Here is a 27,195-nt window from a genome sequence, read left to right on the forward strand (position 1 = left end):
GAATCTTCTATTCATGAACATCTGTGAGAGTGAATTTGGCTACTCCCAATGTCAGTGGGAAACAAACACAAGTGGGGAGACCATGACAGGAATGGATTCACTTTATGAATGCATCTTTATGGAAATTCTTTTGTGGTATTCATGCAGACCTAATTTATATGAAGCTGTATGTTTACATAGTGCTCTGCAAATAGAGATTGTCATGTTCCATGTCCAGATGAGTTTAAAATCAAAGGAGTTGATCATGTAATCTCTTGCACATGAGAAATTGCATAGGAACTTGTTTGCATATGCAAATACAGTCTCATGACTGAATGATAGAACGAAATTTTTCATTGGCTATATTTTTATATACTGAGCTTAGGTACCACAGAATTTTTTTTAACAATTATTGATCTGAGTTTACTGCCAAACAATCAGCATATAATGTATCAATCTGAATAGCCAAGAACCTACTTTGCTAAGACCCAAGAAATTTCAAAAGCTTTCTATATCCTTTGTTACTATAGGAGTGTACCATTCCTAGTGCTAAGCAGTTGGCCACAGGGTGTCATTGTGATTTAAGACATCAGAACTGGCTGCTAAACCTTTAGCACTCTTCACTTATACAAAAAAAACGACCCCCTGACATTCCCTAAGGAGATAATACAGCTAAATGACAAGTTCACTGAAGTTTTGCTATAATAATTGTTGAGGAAACTCTTTCATTCTAAGCCTCCATTTTCAGGCACTTTATATTTTTTTGCCAAATATTATACTTGGGGTTGGAATCTGTCATGTTTGTTTTCAGCCCAAAGTTGCTGGCTTTCCAGGTATGTGCATATGTATGCATGCTTAAATGTGGCAAGACTTAGATAAAAAATGTAGTGTAGAATGGCTCTGGACTCCTCCCAGAGTCTAACCGGCTGCCCCTCTAATCCTTCTAGCTTTTGCATATCTGAAAGTGCAACTGCATGCAAATTAAATAATAACTTCAAGACAAATGTTGTGCACCTGGGGGCTGTACTGACCAGCATGTCCTTTGCCACATGGAGCATGTAGCATTTGAAATGGCAGGTCCTGTTTGGACCAACAATACCATTCAATTCCTACTATACTTTCCCAATTTTTCGAAAAGCTCCGGCTTGGGAGAGCTGTGGCTGAAGCTGTTGGATTGGGTGGTTTCATAATGCACTGCTGTAGCAACAATTCTGGGGCCAGTTGTGTATGAACATGGCCCAAGCACTTGCTGAAAAAATGATTTGCCATGTCAATGCACTACAACATTGCAAGGTCACATGTTATAACCAGTACTTATGTTCTCTGTTTCTCTATGAAATGGTGTATTGTCCTAGAGTAGCAGGCCCTATGCTAGCATCGCAGTAGACTGTACTTGGAATAGTTTAAGACCCCACTTAACTTATAAGTGACGGCATCTGACACTTACCTACTAGCCATGTGCAATACTATATTTTCATTACTGTTCTCATTTCAGGTCACTTGTAACCTTTTTAGATTTGTGAAGTGCTGTGGTAGATGGTGTCCAGCTAGGTCAATATGAATCATAGAATCAGAGAATATCAGGGTTGGAAAGGACCTCAGGAGGTCATCTAGTCCAACCCCCTGCTCAAAGCAGGACCAATCCCCAACTAAATCATCCCAGCCTGACCTTAAAAACCTTGTCAAGCCTGACCTTAAAAACCTCTAAAGAAGGAGATTCCACCACCTCCCTAGGTAACCCATTCCAGTGCTTCACCACCCTCCTAGTGAAAAAGTTTTTCCTAATAGCCAATGAAGTTTACTTTCTTTGTGGGGATTTTAGAATCTGCATATTTCTCAAAGTTATGTGGAGGAATGAAATGCTAATGAGTAAGGTGCTGCTTACTCATTAGGCCTATAAAAAGCAAATTTGTGTGCAACCTTGGAGCAGAAAAGGAAATGGGGTATTGCTATGAATAGATTAAATGGATATTTATTCATGTATGATTTAGGTAGGTAGGGACATGAATCAGCCAAAAATGATATTTCAAGAAAAAATTGTTTTGTCTTATTAATCAACAGCAGCTCCTGAAAGGAAATAACTACATAGGTCTGGCCTGGAAGATGATGCACTGATAAGTGCCCAGTGCAGTTGGGAAACTGCGAAAGCCCATAGGCTAGAGTAGAGGACACAAACACTCTGAGGCATGTGATTGGCTTGAACTGACAGACACAAACAGCCTGTGAGAAAATAAATGCATTTTTGGGCCATGTTTTAGTTTAGGTAATGTCCATATTCTTAACTGAAACTTAGTGCCAGCCTAGTCATGCTTTCCATGGTATTTGTCTAAAAACATTTAATTTGATACCTCTTTATTCTGGGATTTCCCCCCCCTCTCTTTTTGTAAAATTATCTTAAGTATAAGAATATTTTATTGACCCTCTGAACTGGTGTCTGACTATGAGATGGGCCAGATATGAAGAGGTGTTGGACAGTGAAAGTAAATTCTGATCTCGGGGGAAGTAGACACCAGAGTGGGTAATGGCTTTAATGAAAAAGCTAGAGGTTGTGATATTCTTCCCCAAACAAAGCTGCAGAAAAGCTGCTAGGTCTATTATGGATAAGGGTAGAACTAATTGACCTGAAAGTTAATAGGCAGGATTGCAACCAAGTTTGAAATTAAAGCAGACTCTTTTTTTTTTTTTTTAGTTATCTGGATGCAAAAAAAAGGTAAATAAAAGCTGCATGTACCTGTATCATGGTGGCATGAATCCAACTGCTCAAATGATTTTGTTCAAATGTTTAAAAAAAAGTACATCTGGCACAAGACTAAGTGTGAGCAATGTCAATGTTAGTTTTTTGTGTATGAAAAAACCTAACCATGCATGTCCAGTCAAAATGACTTTTTTTTAGATTAAGAAAAAAAAACAAAAATAAGGAAGACTAGCAGTAAAGTTTCTAGTATCAGAGGGGCAGCCGTTTTAGTCTGGATCTGTAAAAAGCAACAAAGAGTCCTGTGGCACCGTATAGACTAACAAACGTATTGGAGCATAAGCTTTGGTGAGTGAATACCCACTTCGTCAGACGCATGTGGTAGAAATTTCTAGAGGCAGGTATAAATAAGCAGGCCAGAATCAGTCTGGAGATAACAAGGTCAGTTCAATCAGGGAGGATGAGGCCTTCTTCTAGCAGTTGAGGTGTGAAAACCAAGGGAGGACAATTCCTACGTAAAAGGATTAACAGACACAAATCAGATATTAGGAATGGCAATATCCAAAAACCTGTAGGAGAACACTTCAACCTCCCTGGACACACAACAGCAGATTTAAAGGTAGCCATCCTGCAGCAAAAATACTTCAGGACCAGACTTCAGTTCATTTGCAAATTTGACACCATCAGCTCAGGATTAAACAAAGACTGTGAATGGCTAGCCAACTACAAAAGCAGTTTCTCCTCCCTTGGTTTTCACATCTCAACTGCTAGAAGAGGGCCTCATCCTCCCTGATTGAACTGACCTTGTTTCTGTGAAAGATCTGAGTGTGTTTCTCCCCTGTAACAGACTACATTTCAAACTAGATGGCTGCGTTATCTGCAGCCATGCAGAGCTCTCAGAAACTTCTGAAAGGGGTTGCAATTTTGAGCTCCACATATCCCCAGAAAGAAGCATTCTGAGGTAATTATGAGGGAGTGAAAATACAGGTTTGGAATAGACTCAGTGTTGTTGATCTCTTTACTTGTGCCCTGCCCTGCACCTGTATTGATGGTAAGGAAGAAGGATATCATAATTGGATTAGCCATATCATTATAATTATCCTAATTATACTGCCTACGCACTGATGTGTTAACAATGAACAGGAAAGTCAGAAACCTGCTGAGCTAACCAGACATGAATTAAGACATGAATTGTGCCCCTCCCCTGGAATACCCATGGAAGAATGGCAACTGACCCAGGAAACTCTGTGAGGTTCACCTTCCGCTATTTCCTCCAACTGTTGACTCAAGGAGGAAGGGCTTGGGAGCATATTGGAGAGGCAGGGGCTGTTTCCTCCTAACCTCATGGCTCCTAGGATCCACAGGGAATTGAAGCCTGGGCCTTCTCTGTAGGACCCTGCATATGTCCTCTGTAGTACAGCACCTGAGAAGTTTTGCTGTCACTGGCCAGACACTTCATGCAAACCCCATATTTGGGTGAAGTGCAGGGAAGTACATGTATGAAGCCTAAGTTTATGATGCTTCTAGCAGACTTTAATTTTAGAATCAGAGGGGTAGCCGTGTTAGTCTGGTTCTGTAAAAGCAGCAAAGAATCCTGTGGCACCTTATAGACTAACAGACGTTTTGCAGCATGAGCTTTTGTGGGTGAATACCCACTTCTTCGGATGCAAGCAGTGGAAATTTCCAGGGGCAGGTGTGTATATATAAGCAAGCAAGAAGCAAGCTAGAGATAACGAGGTTAGATCAATCAGGGAGGATGAGGCCCTGTTCCAGCAGCTGAGGTGTGAAAACCAAGGGAGGAGAAACTGGTTCTGTAATTGGCAAGCCATTCACAGTCTTTGTTTAGTCCTAAACTGATGGTGTTAAATTTGTAGGTGGCCATCCTACAGCAAAAAAACTTTAGGACCAGACTTCAAAGAGAAACTGCTGAGCTCCAGTTCATCTGCAAATTTAACACCATCATCTTAGGACTAAACAAAGACTCTGAATGGCTTGCCAATTACAGAACCAGTTTCTCCTCCCTTGGTTTTCACACCTCAGCTGCTGGAACAGGGCCTCATCCTCCCTGATTGATCTAACCTCGTTATCTCTAGCTTGCTTCTTGCTTGCTTATATATACACACCTGCCCCTGGAAATTTCCACTGCTTGCATCCGAAGAAGTGGGTATTCACCCACGAAAGCTCATGCTGCAAAACGTCTGTTAGTCTATAAGGTGCCACAGGATTCTTTGCTGCTTATATTGACACAGGCAGGGCACATAATGTGGCTAATGTGAGACAGGAGGGAGGTTACTACTGATGGTTATGTTGGGAGGAAGGCAGTGTGGTGTAGGGGTTAGGGAACAGGGCTGGAAGCCAGTATTTAAGTGTTTATTCCTAGTTCTGTTGCTTGAAATAAGGAGGCATAGATACCCAGGCTTCTTACCAACTGCTGGTTAAATGTGTGATCTTAAGCAAATCACTTTGACATTGGTTTCACCATCATACACTAAAGCGGGCTAATAATTCATATTTCATAGGCGTGTTGAGAGGCTTTGAACATCTCAGATGAAAGGCATGACAGAAATCCAAAAAATGATTTAGCCCCGTTTTATTGTGCAGTCACATAAGCATTCCTGCACACAGTCATAATTGGCGCTCATCACTTACGTGATACATTTTGCTTTACAAACACACACATGTTACATTTTTATTATGCAGCTCATCTTTCAAGCATGTTTGTGGGGGGTACTCTGACAGACTTGGCAGGTTTGCCAGTAAATATATGGCACAATAGGGAGTAGCAACATATCCAGAGACAGTAGTGTGAGTCAGACTGCCCCATCCTCTGAGATCCATGTGTACATACATGAGGATGCTTATGTTCTGAATCCAGTGATGCCATGCTGCCCATCTGAATGCTGCTCTACACATAGGAGACTCTTGCACCTCTGAAAGAAGTTCAAAAGATGGGTGTAGTATGTTGCTATAGCAAATGACTTGCTAAAACCTGCTCACCTTTCTCATGCAAAATTCCCATTTGAAGTTGGTGGCTAATACCCCAAGAATCAGAAGGTGAATTAGAAAATTAGTATCTGCTTTAGTGAGAAGCTTAATTCAAATATTTGTCAGGACATCTGGAGTTGTGTCTGAGATCCACAGACCAGGTTAGGCCAATTTTCATATTAACCACACAAACACTTAAAAAGCTATAAAGTTACATGTATTATATCACCAGAACATTCCCATTGGCTGAATATACCTGGAGGTCAGGGATTGTTACCAAGCAGTTTGAGAGCTGTTGAACCCTTTTGTGGATGTTGCACAGATGTATGTATATTTGTCCAATAACTGCTGCTTTTATTTCTAAAATTTTTTGGAATTATTGTTTCATTGTTGCACAACTTGTTGCATGCTCGGAAAACCAAGACACATCAGTCAGCTGTTTGCTTACAGTATTGGAGGAAGAGGAGGAGGAGAAGGAAATATTTCTGCTACAGAATCCTACTACTTCCCAGTTGCACAGTTTCAATGTATGCAAGAAGTCAGACTCTGATTCCAAGGAGGTGATGGCTGATGAGTAGAACTAGTCAATGTTATGATGGAATAGTTTTTCCATCAGAAAATGTTGATTCAGTTGAAACTAGGTAGGAACATGCCCTGCTCCCTGGGTCCCCAGGCTGCCTACCTCCCTGAGATGCCAGGCTTCTGGTTCCTTGGCTCCCTGGGTTCCACAGCGCCCCAGCCAGCCATCACCCCAGACTTGCCCAACTGGTGGGTGGGCAGGCAGGCTGGCCAGCTCGCTGGGCTATCTAACTCACTGGCTGGCTCTTCATGTTGCCTGCTGGGTGGGTGGGCTGGAGGCAAGTTGGGTGGGGAGCCAGAGAGCCAGCCTCAACTTTTTTGGAAAATTCTGTTTTGGTTCTTCTGAAATGGAATTTTTCAAAGATGTCTGTTCCTCAAAAAATCTTTTATTTCTGACTTTTTTTTCCTATTCAGAGTGAAACATTGTTTGGAAATGCAAATTTTCTGTGCAATGGAAATGCCAGTTCCTGCACAGCTTTACTGATGAGTCATGTGAAGTTGTAGAGAATTAACAGCTTGCATAACAGCACCTGGCCGACAATTACTTGTAGCATACGTGTGAATGTGTAATAGCCTGTAGATATCCTCTTGAATCCTGCATCACAGTATGTGAGTGTATGAGCTATTTGTATGTATATGAAGTTTTGCATGATCTCTATTACTGAGTGAGAGACTGTAGGGTTCCAATGTGCATACACTGTATAGAAAACCCTATAGTTAATTTTCACACTCCTCTTCCACCTAGGAGAGGCAGCTTTGCTAGAGGTGATCATGGGGGATGGCACCTCTGAAATCTAGAGTTCCATAGGAGTGCCACTGACAGAGGCTGTTTGCAAGAGCCACCAAATCAGTACATCTCTTCACCAATCTGGCCCCATCCCAGTTTTAGGCTTCTGGGCCCTGTAGATGGTTTGTACTACTGTGCTTCAGTTCCAAGCAGACTTATTGCATCTCCGGGCCTACCTGGCTCATTGGCCACCTTACACCACACTGTTGAGTTAAGCCCTAGAACCCTGGGCTTAAAATCCTTTGCTAAGGAGATGCTGGATGCTAAGGGTTCCCATTTCCTTCAATAGCCATTTAAGAGTATATGGAATTCCTGGATTTTAAGAAATGACATACAGAAAGGGTGGCAGTTCTAGATGCCTCAAACATTGTGTGAATCAAGGAGTTTGAGGAGATCTTGAATTCCTGGAACTGCAAACAAAAGAAATTATGGGCACTCTACCACAATCTGACTTCTTTCCATGGGGAAGTGGTGAAAGTCTCACTGTCTGAAACTAGATTGAATGAAATACTACAGAATGGAGTGTAGAGACCTGTCCTCTATGGGCTGAGCTAATATATCTTTTCCATCTTTAACTGTCATGGATCTGAGTTTGAAGTCTTTGGGCAGATCTGTAGAGGCTCTACTGAATGCCCCTGATTCAACCTATCCTGCCTGTCTCAGACACATTTCAGTCCAAGTGTCTTCAGATATCTACCTAGGATCTTGCTTTAAATTCTTCAGATATCTACCTAGGATCTTGTTTTAACTCCTGCCACTTATACATGCTTTGTGTGTCCACTCGCATGGTCCTGTTGTATTCATGTTGGGATTGATCACTCAGTATGTGAGTTGGACCTGGAAACCAGACTGCTGTTGCAATGAATTTAATAGTGCTTGCATCCTGTGTCTCATTGTCATGGCCTTTATGTTCCTATAGGCATAGCCTTTCTCACCTCATGCTTCAATGCAGTCCTCCAAGTCTGCTGAGACAAGAATAGTCCACTGGTACTTATTTGCTCTGCACAAGCAAGGCATGCTCAGGGGTCCTGGGATTGGTCTTCACCAGCCCACACTGTATTTTTGTCCACAGCTTTTTTCAAAGGAAGTAAATTTTCAGAATCTTTGGAAATTTGGTGTCATTTCTGTATTGTTGTTTACTGCCTTGATGCACAGGCAGTATCTGGCCCTTTGATTATGATCCACAGCTTATTACTGTTGGTTAGATCTCTTTACATAAAGCTATTAACTACACTGATGTTACAATTAGGGCTAGATTCTGTCATTCTTACAAAGATATCCATGGACTACTTGTGGAGTAGGTTACTCCTTAGTGTTAGAAGAGTGGTAGACTTGGACCCTTAATGCAAGAACAATTTGTTTCAAAAATTGTTTAAAAATTATAGGAAAATTATCATTCCAGAATTTAAATAATTTTATTTTCCTTTTAATATTTTTATTATGTTTACATTATTTCATGACATCAGTAGTAGTAATGCAGCATGTGCACTCCTACTACTTCTATTGATGTCATAATATGACATAATAGAATAGCTGAAATACTCTATATTTATTTATATTTAAAATTAAGGGCTGCTGCTACTTAGCTTGAAATATCTTGTCTAGATCAAAGTGTCTCCTGTTTGTGTTGTAAAAGGGAAACAGTCTGATACTTTGTGTCAAATCACTACTTCTGGGTATAGGGAGGCCTTCAACATTAATTCTCTCAGTTCCTTGCAGCACAATTCCCAGACTTATTTTTATTGGAGTTCCCTTTAAATGGGTTGATGCCTCTCCCCATCTTCACCCTGACCCCCTCATACCATCCCTCAGCATGTTTGCTGCACTATCTCTTTTTTTTCTGTCCAGTTTTCCTCTCTCCTCTCCTTTGTTTTTAATTCTACTTTTCCCCTTCTTATCTTGTTACCAGTGTATTTTCCTCTCCCTCCATTCTCCTTTTAACTGTTTTTAATGCCCTCTTTCAGGTAGCTCCCTCTCCCCATCCTCCTCCTTACTGTAAGGGTGCATGCTACTTGTAGTGGATGTCCATTAGTGGCTCTGTGGGGCTGGGCCATCTCCACTCTCATGGCTGAGCTTAATGCTGCACAGTTAAGAATAGTTTGGCTGGTGTGCAGCTGCATGGGCCTGTGGAGTTGCACACATGAGCTGCTACAACAGCTGCTTTAGAGGCTACCCTGGGAGCAGGGAGGGAAGGTAGGCGCTTTCAAGGAATCACCCAGTGTTCTACCCACAAGCAAAGATTATGAGCAGCTGCTTTCCCTGCCCTCATTGGGTTTTTTCCTTTGTCCCGCATGCACTCCTGAGCTAGCCTGGGAACCCCCCCTTCTTTAGAGCCCATTCGCCAGGTGAGGAAATCCTGTTATGCTGGTAAATAGAAAGATTCAAAACTCTACATATAAAAAAAAATCCCAGTACAGAATGGGCTGAGCTGAGAATCTGGGGATGAGACATTTCACCGTAGACATCTGTGGCTGAGATTCAAGGATTTCTTCCCATCCTCATTCTTTATGGAAGTATTGTGCTTTTTGGAAGTGTTGGATAAAAACCATTATGGGTAGGCATGATTTGGTAGAGATGTTAGGGATAACCCCTCTGAACATGGTAGTATGCACTTACTGGCCACCAGGCATATGAAGTGTTATGATAGCTGCATCTTTCCCCTCACCCCAAGTACTGGGGCACACGTCAGCAGACTGTTTTCTCTGCATATAGGAGTCCGGGGGTGGATCTCAGAGTCTCTATAAATTACACCTGCCCTGCTGGGTGTATCAGTGTAAAGGCAACATCAAGCTGTGTGTGTTCCTGGCAGCCAACAGCCCTGTTGCTCAAAAGTCAGTTGGGATTTTGCCATCATCACCACAGCCTAACTTGCAATTAATGGAGAACTCTACGGGTAAGGTAAGAAAATACCCAGTATTCTTGGTGACTGTCAGAAACCCTGCTGCTGTGGAGCATCTGTGCCACTTCTCATCAAATAACTTCCTACCCCGAAGCAGACTCAGGCCGGATCCTTTGAGATGCCGATGTGACTGCCTGTGGTAGAATGCAGCATATTTTAGTCCTGCTTTAGCTGCAGGGAAAGTTCTGATGTGGCATTTGGGTGTCGTTCTGTACCTCCACTATCCTAGTGGAAGTTCTTCATGTCTGGGCTTGTGCTCTCCACTAAGGAGTGTTGTTGGGAGGTGAGGGGATAATTCCTACTTTTTACTAAAGGTAAACAGAATTGTTAACAGTCTGAGTTATTTTCTCACAGGCGTATTTAAGAGAGGGCGACAGATAGAAAAGGGTCTACAGCATAGTGGAGGCAGTACAGACTGAGTTATTTCAAAACCAATATCCCAGCTCTTATACCTCATTCAGAAAAAAGTAAGGGGAAAAAAGGGCATTCTGAGGTTTTAAACAAAGTAAGAGGGACAGTGTTGTATGCTGCAACTTGAGGAGAATCATTGATGATCATATGCTATTTATAGCATTCTTACACACAAAACCCTTTGAGGTGAAGTTAAGGTTGCGGTACATATTGATGTTTTGAAAGCTGAACGTTAAGAATAATAGGTTAAAAACAATTCAAACATTACAAATCCCTTTTGCCACCCAGAAGGGGTGTGGACCTGTTCATTCAGGGTACCTATAATTAAGTTTGAATCTTTTATACTGACAGAAGGCTTCATGTACATTCTGAAGGCATTAGCTTCCTATTATACCAGCTAATGCTTTTTATAAAGAGCATTTGAAGGGACATTTTCATTTTTCAGCATCTTGACAGGGCAATCATAGTTAGAAACCATGGACTAGCAGTTTTATTTTTGAAGTTAGAGTTCTGTAGAAAGCGTAAATACATCATAACATCTAGAAAATTCTCTTTACTATTCTTATAGTCTCAATGCATCACCATGGTTTCTACAGAAGTTTTGGTCATAGTTACTGCCCAAAGTGATGATATAATTTTGATTTGATATTCACATCAGGGCCTTTTCTTCTGGTATTGGCTGTAATCATCACTAGAGCTGGTCCAACATTTTCTGATGGAACATTTTTCTATCAGAAAATACTGTTTTGTTAAGGTTGAAACTTTCCATGGATGTGTTGATTCTGATGAAATTTCATTTAGAAAAAATGTAAAACACAGTGATTTGTTCTGATTCAGCATGAAAACTAATTTTGAATTCAGGGTATTTCCTCTAACATGGAAATTCCTCTTCCTGCATAGCTGTAGCAATCCCTCCTTAATAGATTTTATTTCTTAGGATATTATGTCTCATTCTGAATTTGGGAAACAGCCTCACTTTATAATTAGCCGAACCAAAATCTCAATATCTAAAAATAATGATGAATATGTTGAGTGACTCCGTATGGTGTAAGATGTATTACTTACATCCCTTTCCTCTATACAGGAGTGGAGAAAAATTGTATCACACCGAAGGAAACAGTTGCACCAAGCTAGAAGTCACTGAGTAGATGTACCCACTGCTCGATATAGACCTATTGAGCTAACTACAGGTTGCTGCAAGGGCAAGAGAAAAATCTTCATCCAAGAGGCAATGAAGTTACACTGCAGGGTTGGCTTTGGCCCAAAGAGTTACTTAGCTTTGCCTGGGATGAAGGTGAAATATGGCCAACTTGGGATCCAGCATGAACACATCAAGGACTTTATTTCTAGATCTGATCTTAGAAGTTTCGCTCCCAGCTGGACTTTGCATGCTGTGAAACTGCCTCTCATAGGAGAAACAGCTAATAGTAGAGACAATAGTGGGACTGGTTTGAGACTATGGCTGAGAGAGCCATTTAGATCTGGAATCTAGAGTTTGATGTGTAAATTCCAGATTCTATTTCTAAATGGCTTTTCCTTGTCCTATATCCAAACAAGGTCTTAGTAAACTCTTTATTGTTAATTGATCAAGCAAGCAAATCAATAGTTCCCTATGGACAGAGAAGCAGTGGGGAAGTGGATATCCATCTAAATTGCTGGTGAAACTGACATTTGATACAAAATTTCTGGAACCAAGTTTTTATTATTTTATTATTCTAAATGTCCTGATTTCCTTTGTTAAAATGCTAAGGTTTTGGTTTTGGACTGGTATCCCAGAGAGACTGCCTATAAGCAGAAGAGACGATTGAGTACCATCTTTTTGGTGCTAGTAGGCATATGAATTACTGTTTTAGAAGCTGGGGAGCAGATCCAGCAAATGATTGGTACTGTAACCTTCCAGAAACTGGGTTCCAGCTTCCAGGGTCAGCAGGATGAGTAATGTACACAGCATACAGAGGTCTGGGGGCCCAAACTTTAGGAACATGTCTACCCTATGGTGTAATTTCATTGCCTCTTTGTCTTAAAATATTGAAAAAACAACAAAAAGTTTTCTCTCTCCTCATGTTTTTGTCCAACAAAGGTAGGGTACATCAGGAGTTGCTATACTGCAAGATGGGAAGAGAAATCTCCTGTGTATTTATGGCATAATATTTTTCAAACTCCATTCCAAATGTTAAGAGTATGTTCTAGAAGAGTGTGTGCTGCCAGGTGATTTCTTATGGCGAGAGATAAGGACTGATGAGAACATGATCAAGGGACCTCAGGGCAAACATGTTCTTCTTCCTATCTAGTCAAAGCTACCCCCTGCTCCTAACCAGCCAGAGAGCTACAGCTCAAGGCACAGAAACAGACTGGGAAGGGTGAGGACCCTGCACCTTTCGTTCATCAAAGTTTATGATTCTACAATAGTTCTGTAGTGCTGTGAATTATTGCTTTCTAAACATCAATAACATACATTACTTGCATTGAGGAGCTGACAGCCTAAATAATAGAACAGCAGCACAGGAAAGGGAGGATGTGGGGGATTATTGATTAAGAAGAAAGGAGCAAGGATTGCTTGGGGAGACAGATTTTAAAGAGGGGTTTGTGGAAGGACAGAGGGTATTTGGCTGATGGGGACAGGGCTAGCTTTCCAGATGTAGGGGGCAGCATGATGAAAGGCATGAAGCTAAGAATAGGAAAAAGAAACAGCCTGTACATTCCCCAGCAGCACAATGGGGAGCTTGGGAATGGTACAATTTAGCACAAAGGGAGCTGTTAGGCCTGGGGACTGAAGGGAGAGAAGGGAGTGAGAAGATAATTTGGAGTAAATTCTATTCTATTCTGCATAGGTTCTTGCTCTACATTTATCACTATAGCATGTAAGCACCTTCCAGCAGTGCATTAAGCAATATGACTAACATCTGTCACATGTTGTTTGTTCTCTCATCCTCCTCCCAGAGGGAGAAGCACATGCAATGCAGCGTCTTGTTTTGGCAGAGGATTTTTTAAATGTACTAATTGCTCTGTTCGTATGCTAGAGAAGACAAGGTCAAAGAAATGTGCCTTGCTCATAGAGTGGAAGGTGGTTAGGTTTGTGATGGTCCTTAGTCCCTGGGAGAGTTCATTCCACAGCTTGGATTGGTCCCTGAGAAAACTCTGTCTTCTGCACAGATGAGCTTTGCTCTTATTGTTGAGAGTTCCATTGTGCCTAGGACTTTAGGATGATCTTTGAAGATAAGGACTGATATCTTGAACCTGATTCAGTATTCTGTGGGAAGCCAGTGTAGAGAGCAGAGGATAGGGGTGATGTGCTTGTTGTAGCCTGTATTGTTGTGGCGATGTGCTGCAGCATTGTGTACTAGTTTGAGTTTCCTAAGCAGTGAAGGCTTCATGCCCAGGTATTTTGCATTGCTGTAGTCTAGAGGAAAGGTGATGAAGGTCATCATCCTCAAGGATGGGACGGGGCCTCCAAGCCAACCAGATATGGTAGATAGCATTACTCATAGACGCTGCTATGTGAGAGCTTAGAATCAATGAGGAATGCAAAAGTGATCTTAGACTACAAACTGAACTGACCTATGGTGGGTGTGAAACTATCACCAAACGAGACAAAAAACTCTTCAAAGAACTTTCCTCTTCCCATCTGCCTCATCACTGTCTTGTTGAAGTTCACCTTCAGCTAGATGTTCTTCATCCATGTGCTGATCTTGTCCAAGCCCTGGACCACCTTTGCAGTAGCAGTGTGGTCATATGTGGTGAAGGATAGGTAGAGCTGTTTGTCATCTGCATATTGCTGGCACTTGAGTCCATGTCATCTGACCAGTTCACATAATGGCTGCATGTAGATATTGAAAAGGACCAGAGAGAGACTTGATTTTTGTGGGACTCCACAAGTCAGGGTCTAGCAGTGGAGGTGCAGTTTTCCATCACTACTTATTGAGCATTTCCTTCTAGGAAGGCTACTAACCATTTAAGCCATTACCCTAGATCTGTCACCTCTGTCAGATGAGACAGCAGAAGCTCATGGTCAACAGTATCAAATGCTGCGGAGAGGTCCAGGAGGATGAGAATTGGACATTAGGAAAAACTTCCTAACTGTCAGGGTAGTTAAGCACTGGAATGAGTTGCCTAGGGAGGTTGTGGAATTTCTGTCATTGAAGGTTTTTAAGAACAGGTTGGACAACCACCTGTCAAGGCTAGTTATTATATATTCCTGCCTTGAGTGCAGGGGACTGGACTAGGTGCCCCATTGAGGACCCTTCCAGTCCTACACTTCTATGATTTTTCTATCTATTGATAGGAGAAGACCATACATCAGTGCCACTAAAGCAGTTTCAGTTCCACGTCCTGTCCTGAATCCAGATTGTGCTGGGTCCATGATGTTGGCTTTAGCCAAAGCTGACTACAAGCTCATCTAACTAGCTTCCCTATGAGCTTGTTCAGGAATGGGAGGTTCAACACTGAGCAGTAGTTACCTAGAACCAGTGTATCCAGGGAGGGTTTCTTCAGTGTTGTTTGGACTCTTGCATGTTTGAAAGAGGAAGGGAAGCTTCCTTTTCTGAATGAGGTGTTGGCTGTTTTGGTCAGGAGTGGTGCTATAGTTGGTCATGACTCTTTCACAAGTCCAGAAAGGGTATGTGTCAGATTCACAAGTCTTGGGATAGGATGCCCATAGGGTGTCCAGAACTTTTTGATGATTGAATGTATTGAACTTCAGGAATGCAGGGGGGCTGTTGATTGGCAGCTGCAAGTGAAGCAGATCTGTGTCATCTGATGAGGCTTCCAGAATGTGTGATTGTTTCAGCCAAATATGTGTTACTTCTTCACAGTGCTTGGCGCTCGGTTCTGATGCAGGTTGTAAGCATTCAGAATTGATGAAGTGGTCTCCCACTCTGGATAGCTCCTTGGGGGTGGAATTTGGTAGCTTTAATGGATGCTATGGCTAAGAAGGTTTTCCTGGCCTGTAATTCAGCCTCACAAAGGCATTGAAGACTTTGTTATGTTTGATCCTGCCTGTATCAGCCTCTGCTTTTCACCCTTCAGCACTCAACTTTCTAACCCCTCTCTCTTCATCCAGTGCAGGGTGTCATAAAACCCAGAAAATCTGTGTGTGTGATGGGAAGGAAGGAGACATCTGGAGGCCACTGTGTCGATGGTTGAGGCCAGGGTAGTACGATAATTATTCACCAGATCCCCGATTCTTCATGATATGGGTGGAGACTGGTGCTGGAACACTTTTTATAGTGAGAGTGCTGAAAGCCATTGAACAAAATCATAAATTTGGTACATGATGGAAGCTGTGCATTTGGTTGCTATTATTAGTTAAAGTTGCTGATGTATCCCCAGCACCCCCTGGTGGAGTGCTACTGTATTTTAGCAGGCTTTGGAATTTGTTGGAATCCATGTCTTTGTGGTCAAATCACGATCATTGGTCTTTCTTGTTACCTGGGACTTAGAAGGTCTCTGACCACTGCCTAAATGAAGTGATGGTCTATCCAAGACAGTAGCTGGGTTGTGATGTCCTCAGTCTTGATATCTAGGCTGAAGATCAGGCCCAGGATGTGACTGGCTGCGTGGAATGGACCTTCGATGACCTGTCAAAGTTCTAGAGAGGCAAGTGAGGCAATGAGTTTTGGGAGTTCGGGAGCAGGATTATAGGGGCTTAGCAGATTCTATTCTGCGCAGGTTCTTATATTGCCCTCATCACAGTAGTATCAGAGTGCCTTCCAGTGCTGCATTAAGTTGTTTGACTACCTTCTGCCACATGTGACTTGTTCTCTCTCACATATTTTCTCCATCAGGTGAACTGTGTGTACTCTGTAGTGTGTTGTTTAGGTAGGGTTTGGGGGTTGTGTTTTTTTTAAGTGTATGCGTTGCTCTCTTTATGTTAGAGAAGATGGGTTGAAGAAACGTGCTTTGCATTTGGAATAGAAGGTGGTGAGGTTTATGATGGTTCTTGGCTCCTGTGGGTGTTCGTTCCACAGTCCTGGAACAATCCTCAAGAAAATCCTGTCTCCTGCACAGATGAGCTTTCTCCTTATTGTAAAGAGTTCCCGTGGGCCAGAGGAGTGGAGTTGTCAACTCTGGCCTTCATCCCTGAGCGGTAAGTGATCTTTCAGATACACTGGACCCAAGCCAATGAGCTCCTTGAAGAAAATGACTGAGACTTTGAACTTGACTTGATACTGACACAAGTAGATGATAACCTGTCCCTGCTAGCTCCTTTCTCAGTCACTGTGGACATCATTACAGTTCTCTCTGTCACTCAGGGCCCTAACCTGTGCATCATTTTTGACTCGGACCTCTCTGTATCTCCTCACATCCAGGCTATGTCTAAGTCTTATAGATTCTTGCTGTATACTGCCCGTAAGACACTGCTTTTCCTATCCATCCACACAGCTGAAACTTTTGCCCAGGCTCTCGTCACCTCGCATCTTGGTTACTGCATCATCCTTCTGTCTCTCCTTGACAAATGTACTTTTGCCCCACTCATATCTATTCAGAATGCTGCTCAAAGATCACTTTGCTAGCCCATCACTTTGACCGTGTCACCCCTCTCTTTGTGTCTCTCTACTGACTCCCTCTTCTCTATCATATCAAGCACTTGTTTTCACTTTCAAGGCCCTTCATGTCCTCTCCCCACCCTACCTATTATCTCTCGTGTGGTATTGAAAGGTCATCTCATGCCTCTGATCAGCCCTGATGTCAGCCTCCATCACCCGTATGTTAAATTTTCAAATAAGTTCTCCTGTGCTTTCTTCCATGCTGCCCCTCATTCCTGGGAGGTGCTCCCTGGAACCATCCACAAAGAGAACTCATTAGCCTCCTTCAAAACCCTCCATAACACTTTCCTTTGCTGTGAGATCTATACAAACTTGAGTGCTAAGGAGGCCAAGGTCTGTGAACTACACACAAAGTCTGTGAATTTACACCCAGAGCTGAATCCACCACCCACTGAAGTCAATATAAATCTTCAGGCAAAAATAAAGGGTTGTTTTCTTTGTTTTTGTTTTGGTCAGCTCAGCGGTTGTGCTGAAATGAACACATTTGACTCTGCATACGTACACGTGAGTGCTAGTCACTGGTGTGTGCCTATTTTGAGAGGAAAAATGGGAAAATACAGTGCACATGGGAAAGGGAAGGATGCTCCAGAGCAGCAGGAAAGGTATAGGTACGTGAATATTGTGACAATCATTCAGAAACTGTATCGGTGCTTATGATTTTGAATTAAATGTAATGTCCCATGTAGTTTGCTGTGTTGTGAAGACAGCAAACCTTACCTTTAGCTCATGCTAAAGTGGTTGGGCCAAATTTTTATCTCAGTTACACTGGAGTGAACCTGGAATAACTGAGGCCTTGGTTCCATTGTGAATTTGGATCACGTATTTTTCACTTGAGTGTTTTGCACTGACTGCAGCACAAATGATTCAGTGAGCCCCACCAGCCACCTTCAATTTGTTTGGCCTTGGATCCACACTGCGGCTGCCCTAAGCCAATTCAGGTGTAGCAAGTTGTCCTCTTTGATGACCTCTCTCAAGTTAAAGGGGAACACTCCAACCCTTTAAAGGGGAGACTGGTGCTCTGGTAGACTTGTGCACTCTAATGCCACAGAACCCCAAGAGGTCGGGGGGGAAAGTGGGCAAAGTGACAACTGTTGCAACTCACAACTCATCATTGGTGAAACAAAGATTCATCCGTGCTGCCACTCAATTGATTCAGCCTGCAGCAACTGGGACTCTCTTGTTGTTTACCCTATATAGTCCCAGGGCACTTGCTGTGTTTATTTGCCCTCCCAACAATTGATTGTAGCACTTTTTGTATCTGAACGCAAGACCATTTGTACTGATTGAAGGGGACAATTGATTGTTTGAATTTCTCCAGTGTGGACAAGTTCTGAGAGTAGACTATGGCCCATATTGTGCTGGAGGTGTCATTAGTTTTAAAACCTCATTTTAGGATGTTAATGAAATCCTGCCAGAAATACTGATTGTACAATCCAGCATTCAGATGTTAATAAGTCTTTGCATGTGTAAGTCAAACTCTTGTGATTGGCTCAGAGGAACAGTTGAGAAGCCAATTTCCTTGTTTGTTAGGCCTTGTCCACATGGGGAAATTGACTGGCATAGCTATTGGTGAGTGAACTATTCCCAAAGTAGAATGATGATTATTCTGGAATAAAAATACTTTTATTTGGGAATAAAGGGTCCACACAGGAGAGTTATTCTTTTATAGCTGTATTATTTCAGAATAGTTATGTGGTCAGTTTGTAGGTTAGGCCTTTGAAAGCAAGTTCTTTATGAATAAACACTATACTAACGACACCCTAGATTAAGGATTAAATGCCCTATCTGGAAGAGAAAAAGTTTAGCTACTAATGTGTCCAAGGGCCAGCTATTCCTTTAGCGTGTGCAAATGTGATTTTTCATAGCACAGTCAGTTGTGGGCACACTGAATTGAGGCCATCTTGAGACTTGGTGAAAAATGGGTCCTAATGCCTAGATCCCTGAACGGTGCTCTGATATCACAGGGTGATGCAGTGCTAGAAACCTGTAAGTTGCCCAGATATCACGGTGGGGTACAGTATAAGTATCTAGATAAAGCACATTCAAGCAGCTACATGCTGCCAGGGTTGGTGTTATGTAAGGCTCAGTTTTGGCTAAACTTGGGTCAGTGGTGCACTGCTGCCAACAGATCTGCAGTGTAACTATGCTCTACAGTCATCAGTGCACTCAGGAAGTCTGAAGATGAGGCAGCATTGACTTGACTGTAAATGTTGCGCCTGGCTGTAAATGTTGTCAGAGGCTGAGACTATGGATCCTCCCAGCTCATACCTTCATCCATCCAAGAAGCACCCAATAGCCTGTAATACATTCCCTGGCATAACTTGTTGCTATTAAATTAGACCAAGGTTTCTTCATTCTAAATTTACCTGGGGGTGGAGAGGAAAACCATTTTAAAGACCAGTTTTCAGGGGATAACGGTGATGCTGGTAGTCATGCAATGTATCCTTCCACTATGAACAATAGTTGCTAGTAGAAGAATCAGAGCAAACCATAAGTAGAAAGGCCCTTTTCTGTCCTATTTTGAATATATTTAATGTTGTGTTATTTTATGCTGATGAAACTTGTGTTTGGTTTCTCTGCAGATCAAAACCTCTCCCAACTGCCTGTTGTCTGTGAGAGTCATACGAGCCAGGAACATTGCCTCGAAAGACCTCTGTGAGTTGTGTTCTTCCGTCAGTACTCCCCAGGGTTCACTGACTGTGAGCAATATATTTGAGAAGCAAATACAGTATAATTAAAAAGGTTGCACCTCGATTATTATTGGGGAATGGGGGGGGGGAGGCATCAAATGCCTGAAGTACCTGCAGATGTGAGGACATAGTATTTCAGGGAGTTAGTGGGACAGAAGACTCCCAACTGTGTGTCCTTTTGATTGTCCTGGCAATCAGTCATTGCAGTCTGTTAATCTGCTTGGGATAGTTTGTTTATGGTTTTCACATGTGGATAAATCAACTCATAGACTGGAGTTTCACCAGCCAATCTGTATGAAATGCAAATGTTCCACATGCTTTAAAAAGATGATATAAGGTACCACACACACTCAGAATCTCTAGAGTGTCTCAGGGCAAGATAGAGAATTCTGGGCAGCCTAAACCCCTGTGTGTTCTGGGGTCTCTGCAGTCTCCAGATTCTCAGCCACACACAATTATATTGATTCTCCCTTGATAAGAAAAGCAATCTGCTGGGCCAGTCCTAAATATGTGCTGAGTATGCAGCCAAAATGACAGACCTGACACTATGTATCTTTGAGTGGCCTTTTGTGTCCTGGAGTTTTTCAGATAGAATGTTACAACCAAGCCCCTGAGCAAAAAGGCAGTTGAGTGAGCTTCCAGAATTATTCAAATAAGTGTGTGTGGTTAATAAGAATATCTGGATGCATAATAATAATAATAAAGATTAAAAATAGCCTAGAGCTTCTGAAGGGAAATAAGTGGCCCTTGTGCTCCAGGACATAAGCTGACCTCTTATGAGGCTAGAAAGATACTTTCTGTGTGGGCAGGTTATTTAGTAACTGTGCACTGTAGGGTTTTTTGTACCTTCCTCTGAAGCATCAGGTACAGCCAGTGTCAGAGACAGATACTGGATGGAGCGCAGCTCTGTGGTATCATCCATCCATCCCTCTCCCCTTCTCTAGAATAGACAATTTCTCTTTTCTCCCCAAAGCCTGCTAGGTAATGTCATTCATGTCTGCTTCTAAGACTGAAACAAGTTTTAAGTATTTGATATAAAATACTGGCATGTCATTTCTTTTTCTTTTGCAGTTACTGCATCTGATTGCTACGTGAGCCTGTGGCTGCCAACAGCTTCAAATAAAAAGGTCAAGACCAAAACCATCAAGAAAACTGATGACCCTGTCTGGAATGAGACCTTTTACTTCAGGATCCAGAATGAGGTCAAGGTAGTTAAGACAATGAGAATTCATCCTTATGAAGAGTCCAGAGGCTTCACTTTAAATCCTGCTGATCAAACATACTAGACAAATTAAGGAAATGCTCTTGAGACCGAATTCCAAAGAGCTGATTGTGCAGAGTAAAACAGAGATTAGGTGATTTATTTGAGACAGTTATGGTTATGGAGAAGCTGAAGTAATTGGTCCTTGAATTGGGTGACAGCAAAGGCTGTCCAGAGAGGTACCATTTTCCCCATCACAGGATACAATAGATGATTGAAAAGATACTGACTGAATCATTATGCATCAGTTTCTTGGAATTTAGTTAATGACTGAGTTCCATATTGCTAGGCTCATGAAGGAATGCACTGCCTCCTTTGTTCTTCTCTTCTCTCAGCTGAAAGATAATGTAACAAAGATTACCTAATTTTTTGTCTCTTTTAACTAGGGTATAGAATTCTTACACATCTTCCCTTCTGCTTCCAGAATATCCTAGAATTGACAGTCTATGATGATGATTTACTCACCAAAGATGACCCACAATTCACTGTTATGTTTGATGTTGCTAAAGTCAGGCCTGGAGAGGTAGCCTATGAGATATTCTCTTTGAAATCAGAGGTAAGAACTGAAATTTTAGGAGAGCTGAGCAGGATGTTGCCGTCTCATCTGCTTCTCATACTGACGTGGCTTTGGCTTTACATGAGTTGATACCCTTGTCCTGTTTCATTAAATGTTTGTTAGCAATGGCAGCAAAAATCTCTTTTCATAGACTCAGAAAACAAACATGTATTCTCTGTTATGCCATCATCTTTGTGAGAAGCTAAAAAATGTTGACAACTTGTTATCATTTAGGTCTGTCCAAAGTGCTGTTTATCTTATGTGGTCCAAATCAATAGCTTTCTACCCTTTGACTTAATTTTACTCTCCCCATGCTCAGATGCTTCCCTAAAAATGTGAAAAATTGGTGAAAAAACCTGAGGAAAACTCATACATTTCCTAAATGACACAATTATTTCAGGGGGAGAGGGGTTCGTTTTGTCAGGTTCTGTGGGTTTCCTTTCATTTGATTCTCATTTTCATTGGCCAGCAGTAAAGGGAAGCATAATTTGATAACATCCCTGATAATCCATCAAGGGTCTGGTTGAAGAGATTTGTCCAGAAAGTAAAGCTAGGATAGTTCTGGTCTGAATGGGTTGATACCACAGATGCTTATTGTTCCTTTTTCTTTTCAGAAACAGGAGTCTCTGGAAGTGGAATTCAAGATGGAGAAAATGTGAGTAAAAAGTCCAAAGTTGTAGGCCCTTGAGTGGTATGTGTAGACTGGCAAGGTGCTAATAATAAATTCACAACAAGGATCAACATGAATGTAATACTGAAAATGTATTTTCCTCCTCCTCCATTTCTTTTAAAAAAAGAGGAGAGTTGAGATTACAGTTTTACTGCTTAACTTCGTTTTATTTTTACCTCCTTATCCCAACACACATTGACTCCATTTATCTGTTTTGTACACCTATTGCAGGCGTTTCTAGTGGGCAGGGGTCTGTTCTCAGTCCAGTGCTTTTCAGTATTTTTATCAATGATCTAGGTGAAAACATAAAATTATTGCTGATAATATTTGCAGAGGACACACAAATAGCTTGAATGGTAAATAACATTGGGATAAGTCAGTTTACAGAAACCAATTTGCATTGCATGGTAAGGTGGATGCTGTTGAACAAGATGTATTTTAATACAGCCAGATGCAAGATCTAGAGTAAAGAATGTAGGTCACACTTACAAGATGAGAGAGGGCATCCTGGATTGCAGTGACACTGAAAAAGATTTAGGAGTAATGGTAGATAACTACCATGAGCTCCCAGTGTGATGTTGTAGCTAAGAGGGCATATGAGGTATTTGGATGTATAAAATAAAAAGAATATCAAGTAGGGAGGTGGTGGTATGCATTAGTGAGACCATTGGTGGAATAGTGCGTCCAGTTCTGGTGACCACATTGCAAAGAGAATGTTGAAAAATTGGAAATGGTGTAGAAAACAGCTACAAGAATGATTAGAAAAAAATGGAATGAAAAAGAATGGAAAACATGCCTTATGATAAGAGACTTTAAGAACTATTTAGCTTAATCTATGAGATGGGTAAGAGGTGACATAAGCATCTTCTGCAAGTACCTACATAGGGAAGAGATCTCTGATATATATGGCTCTATAATTTAGCAGAAAAAATCATAACGAGAAAGCTGAAGCGAGACAAATTCAGACTAGAAACAAGACACATTTTTTTGACAATGAGAGTAACTGACCATTGGAACAATTTCTCCATCATGCAGTCTTTAAATTCAGATTGTATGTTTTCCCCAAATATATGCTATAACTCAAACAGAAGTTATAGGCTTGCTGCAGGAATCATTAGGTGAAATTCTATGATCTTTTGTTATGTAGGAGGTCAGACTAGATCATTATAATGATCCCTTCTGGCCTAAAAATCTATGTATCTATGAAAACTCTTATGCCTGTGCTTACTTTACTGTGAAATCAGAGTGTCTGACATTTCCTTTCCCAGACCTAAAGAAGAACTCCGTGTAGCCAAAAGCTTGTGTGTGTCACCAACAGAAGTTGGTCCAATAAAAGATATTATCTCACCCACTTTGTCTCTCTCAAATCCTGGGGCCAACACAGCAAAGTTACTTTATTACAACTGCCATGAGTAGTCCCATTGATTTCAGTGGTCTCACTGACTTTACTACTGAGTGTAGGCTCATTGATTTACTCACAGTAATAAACAAACACATGCATAAGTGTTCGCAGGATCGAGGCCTTAGACTGTAAGCTCTCTGGGGTAAAGATTATCTTTTATTATTGCTTGTCTGTATAGTGCCTAGCACAATGGGATCCTGATCCTCGTTCAGGATTCCTAGATGACCATGATGTAAATAATCTGGAGGAGTCAGGCAGGATATTTCCTCCCACTTTAAAGCATTGCATAATTTGTATTTATAGTGGTTTTTGCTTTCCTCTCATGGATCACATGCTGGCTTCCACTACAGTTAATCACAAATCAGGTTGATCTGAGGCAAAGACATTTGTGGCTTCCATAGCACTTGGTTTCAAGTGGGGACGGTTCACTATAGCCCATCTGACCCTAGGCCTGAGTGCCACAGGAGAACACGAGAACCCTGGGGGGGGCTCCACCTGCTCCCATGAGGTTGGAGTGAACCTGTGTGGTGCATTGAGCGTAGGTTGTTAGGCTGCCAACTGGTGAGATATGGCAGAACAGTTGAGGCAACCAGTCCAATGCCAAAGCTGCTCAGATGAATGCCTGTCCCATCATATCATGCTACAGGCAGGATATGAATCTAGATGGACCAGGACCAATGTTCCCTGTAAGCTGCACACACGTGGAGCCGTGTGGTAATCTTGTATATGTTGCACAGGTCAGAAACCATGCAACTCATGTCTTCTCTGTGTGGCCCCAGCAGGGATGTGGTATGGCCCCTTAAGAACCTGCTCCACTCACCCCCAGGACAGGGTGTGTGCAGTCCCACCTCCCCACTGCAGAGTGGTGGAAGTGCTCCTGGTCTCCATGCTCCCCTAGCCGGAAGGAGGTGGTGGTGCTGGGATGCCCCTTGTGCAGGAGCTCAGTGAGGGACCTGGGTGGGCTCTGTGGTGCCAGCTCAGGGCAATGGCAGCTCCGGAGGTGTGGCCTGATGCAGCCAAGGCATTGTCCCCCGTTCTCCTTGCCTGGCAGTTGGTTTCCAGTGCTGCAGTGGTTGCTGCTGTTGAGAGGCAACAAGGGAGGGAGTTGTGGCCAGGCCCCTTCCTGGGGTAGCCCAGTTGGGGGGGGGCCTCAGAACCTCGGCCTGGGACAGGTGCAGTCTGACACATCCCATATCCTGCACAGGCCCCTGGCTGGGCTACTGCTGCTGCAGAGTGGATGGCTGCAGGGACTAGTTTGTGATACTGGAGAGTAGCCACCCTGGGGCAATGTCCCCTGCACAGCCCCCTCCCCCACCACATATGTGCACACACACCTCCACGTCCCCCTATTGCATGCACACACAATCACCTTACACATCCCTACACCCCCGGTGCACACACAATGACCTCATCTGTCTTTCTGTCACACTCACACATACCCCTTGCACACTTCTCCTCACACCCTGCACACAATTCTCACTTAAATAAAAATGTAAGCTTGCCCAAGGACAAAAATGTGCTCAGTATAGTCTGTAGCCCCTGTCGTATACATACACTGAATAAATAAAAAAAAGTAGAGGGAACATTGACCAGGGCACCAGTCTAGGTGGTCTGCTCTGTTATGGACTGTCTTTATCCCAAGAGGAAGTTTTAACCTTCAGTTGTTAGTTTTTGTGTTAGGTTTTTTTGTTTTGTTTTTTGTTTTGGTTTCTCAATGTGATAGCAGCTGTGTATCTCTATTGTCTAACTTTGTAAAGTTTTGCTTAATCTGCTTAGTGAGTGTCCATATTTCTGTTCCATATGTTAGAGCTCTCAGAATACATTAGTGTTTTGCATTCATTTTTAAACGGGAAAGCCATTTGTTCTTAACTGTACACTGACAAGTGCTCATTTAAAAACATTCCTTCAACTCAATAAAATTGGTTTGATTTTTTTTGGTTCTGTTTTTTTCAGTCCTGGTCCTCCTGAGAAGCTCATTACAAACGGTGTCCTAGTAGTAAGTTTAAGTTTGACTTTTCCTTTGTTCCTTCCCTATGTGTCTTCCCTTCATTTGTTTCTTTTCCTTGTGCCTGAAAATCCTTTTTTGTACTTTATACAGAGGAAATAAGTCAAAATGATAGGTAGTAGCATGGGTTTAAAAGAAAGAAAGAAATGAAGTAGGGATTCCCGTCTGGTGTGTTTTCAGCATTGCATTCTCCATGCACAAATAAATATTCCAAAACATGTATGAAATCCTGGCAAGTTGATGGGAAAACTATCATTGACTTAAATGAGTTTAGGATTTTGTTCCATATGTGGTTTGTAAAGGCAGCAGTGACCCAGATCAGCAGGGTTTCCTAGACAGTGATTCTTTCTAGATCTGCTAGAAAGTATTCACCATGAGAGTCTTTATTCTGTTTACTTTGGGTCATGTGTAGCATCACAAGGGTAGGGAGGGTGCAAATATTTTTTTCTTGCCCTAGGTCTGCCTCTTCAAAGGCCAGCCACAATGTGGCTGAGGCATGTAGGTACTGTGCGTTGGCATTAGCCTTAAGTGGGGTGGAGTGAAGGCGAGGCTGTTTCCTGTAGCAACCTGCATGTAACTTGGAGGGAAGAGCACGGGTTGCAGAAGGGAAGAGTTTGGAGGAGGCACTTGGAAGTCTCTCTGCATGCATATGGTTGGAATGCTAGCCGCAGTTGCAGCCTCTCTTAATAAATGGCCAGTTTTGTTTTACAAGCTTGGAGTCTTTCATGTTATTACCCAGCAGGTGTTACATGAAACATTGCCAATCCTCCTGGGCCATGCCTCCCAACAGTCTTGGATTTCTCAGGGATCTCACTTTGACCCTTAAAGCCCCTCTTGCTTGTAGGTCACTTTGCCCCAATCCCTCCATTTGATGGCATGTGACATGGTGCACTGGCTCGCAGCACCAGTCAGGGTTGGCCCGTTTGCCTCTCCGTGTCTATCTACGAGCGGTGGATGGGCCAAACCTGAGTGGCACTGCGTCCCACTTTCGCTACTTTGAACTGCTGAGAGGTATGTCCTTAGCTGGCCCAGTGCCTAGGGAGCACAAACTGCACCCTACCAACCAGCGGAAGAGCTGCTGGCAGCGTACACTCCCCAGGAACCTCTCCTTACAACTGCCAATCCCAGGTTGTCTTTTGAAGTCATGTTTTATCCCTTCATTTCCTGAATAAGGAGTAAGACTATAATCTTCTGGCCATAAATTTTCCAGCCATGCTGTCTGAATGTGCTTTTGTTAATGATTTAGTATAAGTTGTCCCTGAAATGTCCCAAGGAGCTACTGTAGCATTAACAATGCATTAGAGATCAACTGGAATAAATTATAGGGAAGATAGTTGAAGTAACCTCAATCAGGAACAGTGGGAAGCTGACATACATGCTCTGATTATGATATGAAATGCACAAGAACCCATCAGCTGTCCATGTCTCCAGTCTTCACCCCCACTAGTAGATTTCTTTATCATCCATTCTTTCACTGATTGTCATTCACAGTCGCGTGAAGTTTGCTGCTTAGAAGTTCAGGTGGACAAGGAGGAGAATAAAAAGTATTTGAAAGGTGAGTCCATTTCCTGGCTAGGGCAGCAGGCAACAAAATCTACCCTTTTAGTAACCTGTTATTTCCAGCTGCAGACACATTAAGTCGCAGTGAGGACTGTTTCTAAATAGCCCTTTGAATGACAATAAAATATGGTGCAATGAAAGCCTCTGAGCTTTCTTTCTCAGCCTCGATCCTCT

The 27,195-nt window shown here is 42.3% G+C and overlaps 1 protein-coding gene across 1 annotated transcript in view; it reads left to right on the forward strand.

Moving 5' to 3' along the window:
* Positions 1-3,820: 3,820 nt before the first annotated feature.
* The window catches only part of PLA2G4B (phospholipase A2 group IVB), a 43,448-nt gene continuing 20,073 nt past the window's right edge, over positions 3,821-27,195 (forward strand). The window contains exons 1-7 of the mRNA XM_045015417.1: positions 3,821-3,918; positions 19,460-19,532; positions 20,639-20,775; positions 21,253-21,384; positions 21,999-22,039; positions 25,410-25,452; positions 26,953-27,016. Coding sequence (XP_044871352.1) covers positions 3,895-3,918; positions 19,460-19,532; positions 20,639-20,775; positions 21,253-21,384; positions 21,999-22,039; positions 25,410-25,452; positions 26,953-27,016 — 514 coding nt within the window. The 5' untranslated portion in view covers positions 3,821-3,894. The remainder of the gene's footprint in view (positions 3,919-19,459; positions 19,533-20,638; positions 20,776-21,252; positions 21,385-21,998; positions 22,040-25,409; positions 25,453-26,952; positions 27,017-27,195) is intronic.

This window comes from Mauremys mutica, chromosome 4 (genome assembly GCF_020497125.1).
Source record: "Mauremys mutica isolate MM-2020 ecotype Southern chromosome 4, ASM2049712v1, whole genome shotgun sequence".
NCBI classification, from domain to species: Eukaryota; Metazoa; Chordata; order Testudines; family Geoemydidae; genus Mauremys; species Mauremys mutica.